Here is a 2,500-nt window from a genome sequence, read left to right as displayed (position 1 = left end):
GGTAGTAGATGTCTCAGGAGGGACAGTACAGGGGGGTAGTAGATGTCTCAGGAGGGACAGTACAGGGGGGGTAGTAATAGATGTCTCACGAGGAGCAGTTAAGGTGTAGCCCGAAGAGATGGAGGTCTCCAGTCTTTCACGCCGCGTCTCCCCCTGGCCCTCCCCCCCTGCCCCCCCCCCCCCCCCACCCCTCCCCCCCCTCCCCAGGTGATGAGCCGGGGCCAGCTGGTGGAGAAACAGCGGTTCTCCAGGAAGGGCCAGTCCCTGATCACCATACCCATGCCCATCTCCAAGGCCATGCTGCCCTCCTTCCGGCTGGTGGCGTACTACCACGTAGGGACCAACGAGGTGGTGGCAGACTCGCTCTGGGTGGAGGTCAAGGTGTCCTGCATGGGAACGGTGAGGCGGACACACACACACACACACACACACGTATGTATGTATGTATGTATGTATGTGTGTGTGTGTGTGTGTGTGTGTGTGTGTGTGTGTGTGTGTGTGTGAGTGTGTGTGTGTGTGTGTGTGTGTGTGTGAGTGTGTGTGTGTGTGTGTGTGTGTGTGTGTGTGTGTGTATGTGTGTATGTATGTATGTATGTATGTACAGATCACACACATATAAAATGTATATGTACACATATATGTGTGTGTGTGATATGTGTGTGTGTTATGTGTGACTGATGTGTGTGACATGTATGTGATGTGTGTATGTATGTATGTATGTATGTACAGATCACACACATATAAAATGTATATGTACACATATGCACACACATCACATACATATCACACACATCACACACGTATGTACAGATCACACACACACACGTATGTACAGATCACACACACATATGTACACATCACACACATACATATCACACACATCACATACATGTCACACACATCAGTCACACATAACACACACACATATCACACACACACATATATACATGTATATATGTGTATGTATGTATGTATGTATGTATGTATGTATGTATGTATGTATGTATGTATGTATGTATGTACAGATCACACACATATAAAATGTATATGTACACATATGCACACACATCACATACATATTACACACATCACACACGTATGTACAGATCACACACACACACGTATGTACAGATCACACACACATATATATGTACACATCACACACATACATGTATATGTGTGTGTGTGTGTGTGTGTGATATGTGTGTGTGTGTGTGATATGTGTGTGTGTTATGTGTGACTGATGTGTGTGACATGTATGTGATGTGTGTGATATGTATGTGTGTGATGTGTACATATACAGTATATGTGTGTGATCTGTACATACGTGTGTGTGTGTGTGATCTGTACATACGTGTGTGATATGTATGTGATGTGTGTGCATATGTGTACATATACATTTTATATGTGTGTGATCTGTACATACATACATACATACATACACACATCACATACACACACACACACATGTATACACACACACATGTATGCACACATCACACACACCCCCCCCTCATCCTCTCCTCTCCCTCCACCCCCTCCTCTCCTCTCCCTCCACCCCCTCCTCATCCTCTCTCTCCACCCCCTCCTCATCCTCTCCTCTCCCCCCCTCCCTCATCCTCTCCTCTCCCCCCCTCCCTCATCCTCTCCTCTCCCTCCACCCTCATCCTCTCCTCTCCACCCCCCTCCTCATCCTCTCCTCTCCCTCCACCCTCATCCTCTCCCCCCCCCTCATCTTCTCCTCCCCCCTCCCTCTCCTCTCCTCTCCCTCCACCCCCTCCTCTCCTCTCCCTCCACCCCATCCTCTCCCACCCCCCCTCATCCTCTCCTCTCCCCCCCCTCATCCTCTCCTCCCCCCCTCCTCTCCTCTCCCTCCACCCCCTCCTCTCCTCTCCCTCCACCCCCTCCTCTCCTCTCCCTCCACCCCCTCCTCTCCTCTCCCTCCACCCCATCCTCTCCCACCCCCCCTCATCCTCTCTCTCCCCCCCTCCCTCATCCTCTCCTCCCCCCCTCCTCATCCTCTCCTCTCCCTCCACCCCCTCCTCTCCTCTCCCTCCACCCCCTCCTCTCCTCTCCCTCCACCCCATCCTCTCCCACCCCCCCCTCATCCTCTCTCTCCCCCCCTCCCTCATCCTCTCCTCCCCCCCTCCCTCATCCTCTCCTCTCCCTCCACCCCCTCCTCATCCTCTCCTCTCCCTCCACCCCATCCTCTCCCCCCCCCCTCCCTCCCTCCACAGTTGAAGGTGGAGACAGTGAGGAACTCTCCCTCCTACCGCCCGGCTAAGCAGTTCACCCTGAAGGTGACAGGTGACCCGGGGGCCAAGGTGGGCATGGTGGCCGTGGACAAGGGTGTCTACGTCCTCAACAACCAACACCGCCTCACACAGACCAAGGTGTGTGTGTGTGTGTGGGGGGGGGGGGGGGGGGAGGGGGAGTGGGAGTGGGAGGGGGGGGGGGGTGGGAGGGGGGAGGGGTGGGGGTTGTGTGGGTGTGGGTGTGG

At 53.5% G+C, this 2,500-nt stretch overlaps 1 protein-coding gene across 1 annotated transcript in view; it reads left to right on the top strand.

Annotated features, from left to right (window-relative positions):
* LOC308151900 (complement C3-like) overlaps nt 1-2,500 on the top strand; it is a 61,970-nt gene that overhangs the window by 22,125 nt on the left and 37,345 nt on the right. Inside the window, exons 13-14 of the mRNA XM_080524793.1 lie at nt 208-399; nt 2,238-2,393. Of these exons, the coding sequence (XP_080380919.1) occupies nt 208-399; nt 2,238-2,393 (348 nt within the window). The remainder of the gene's footprint in view (nt 1-207; nt 400-2,237; nt 2,394-2,500) is intronic.

The sequence above is a fragment of the Nansenia antarctica genome, assembly GCF_963989245.1.
Source record: "Nansenia antarctica genome assembly, chromosome: 2".
NCBI classification, from domain to species: domain Eukaryota; kingdom Metazoa; phylum Chordata; class Actinopteri; order Argentiniformes; family Microstomatidae; genus Nansenia; species Nansenia antarctica.
This window is presented reverse-complemented; position numbering and strand designations above follow the sequence as displayed.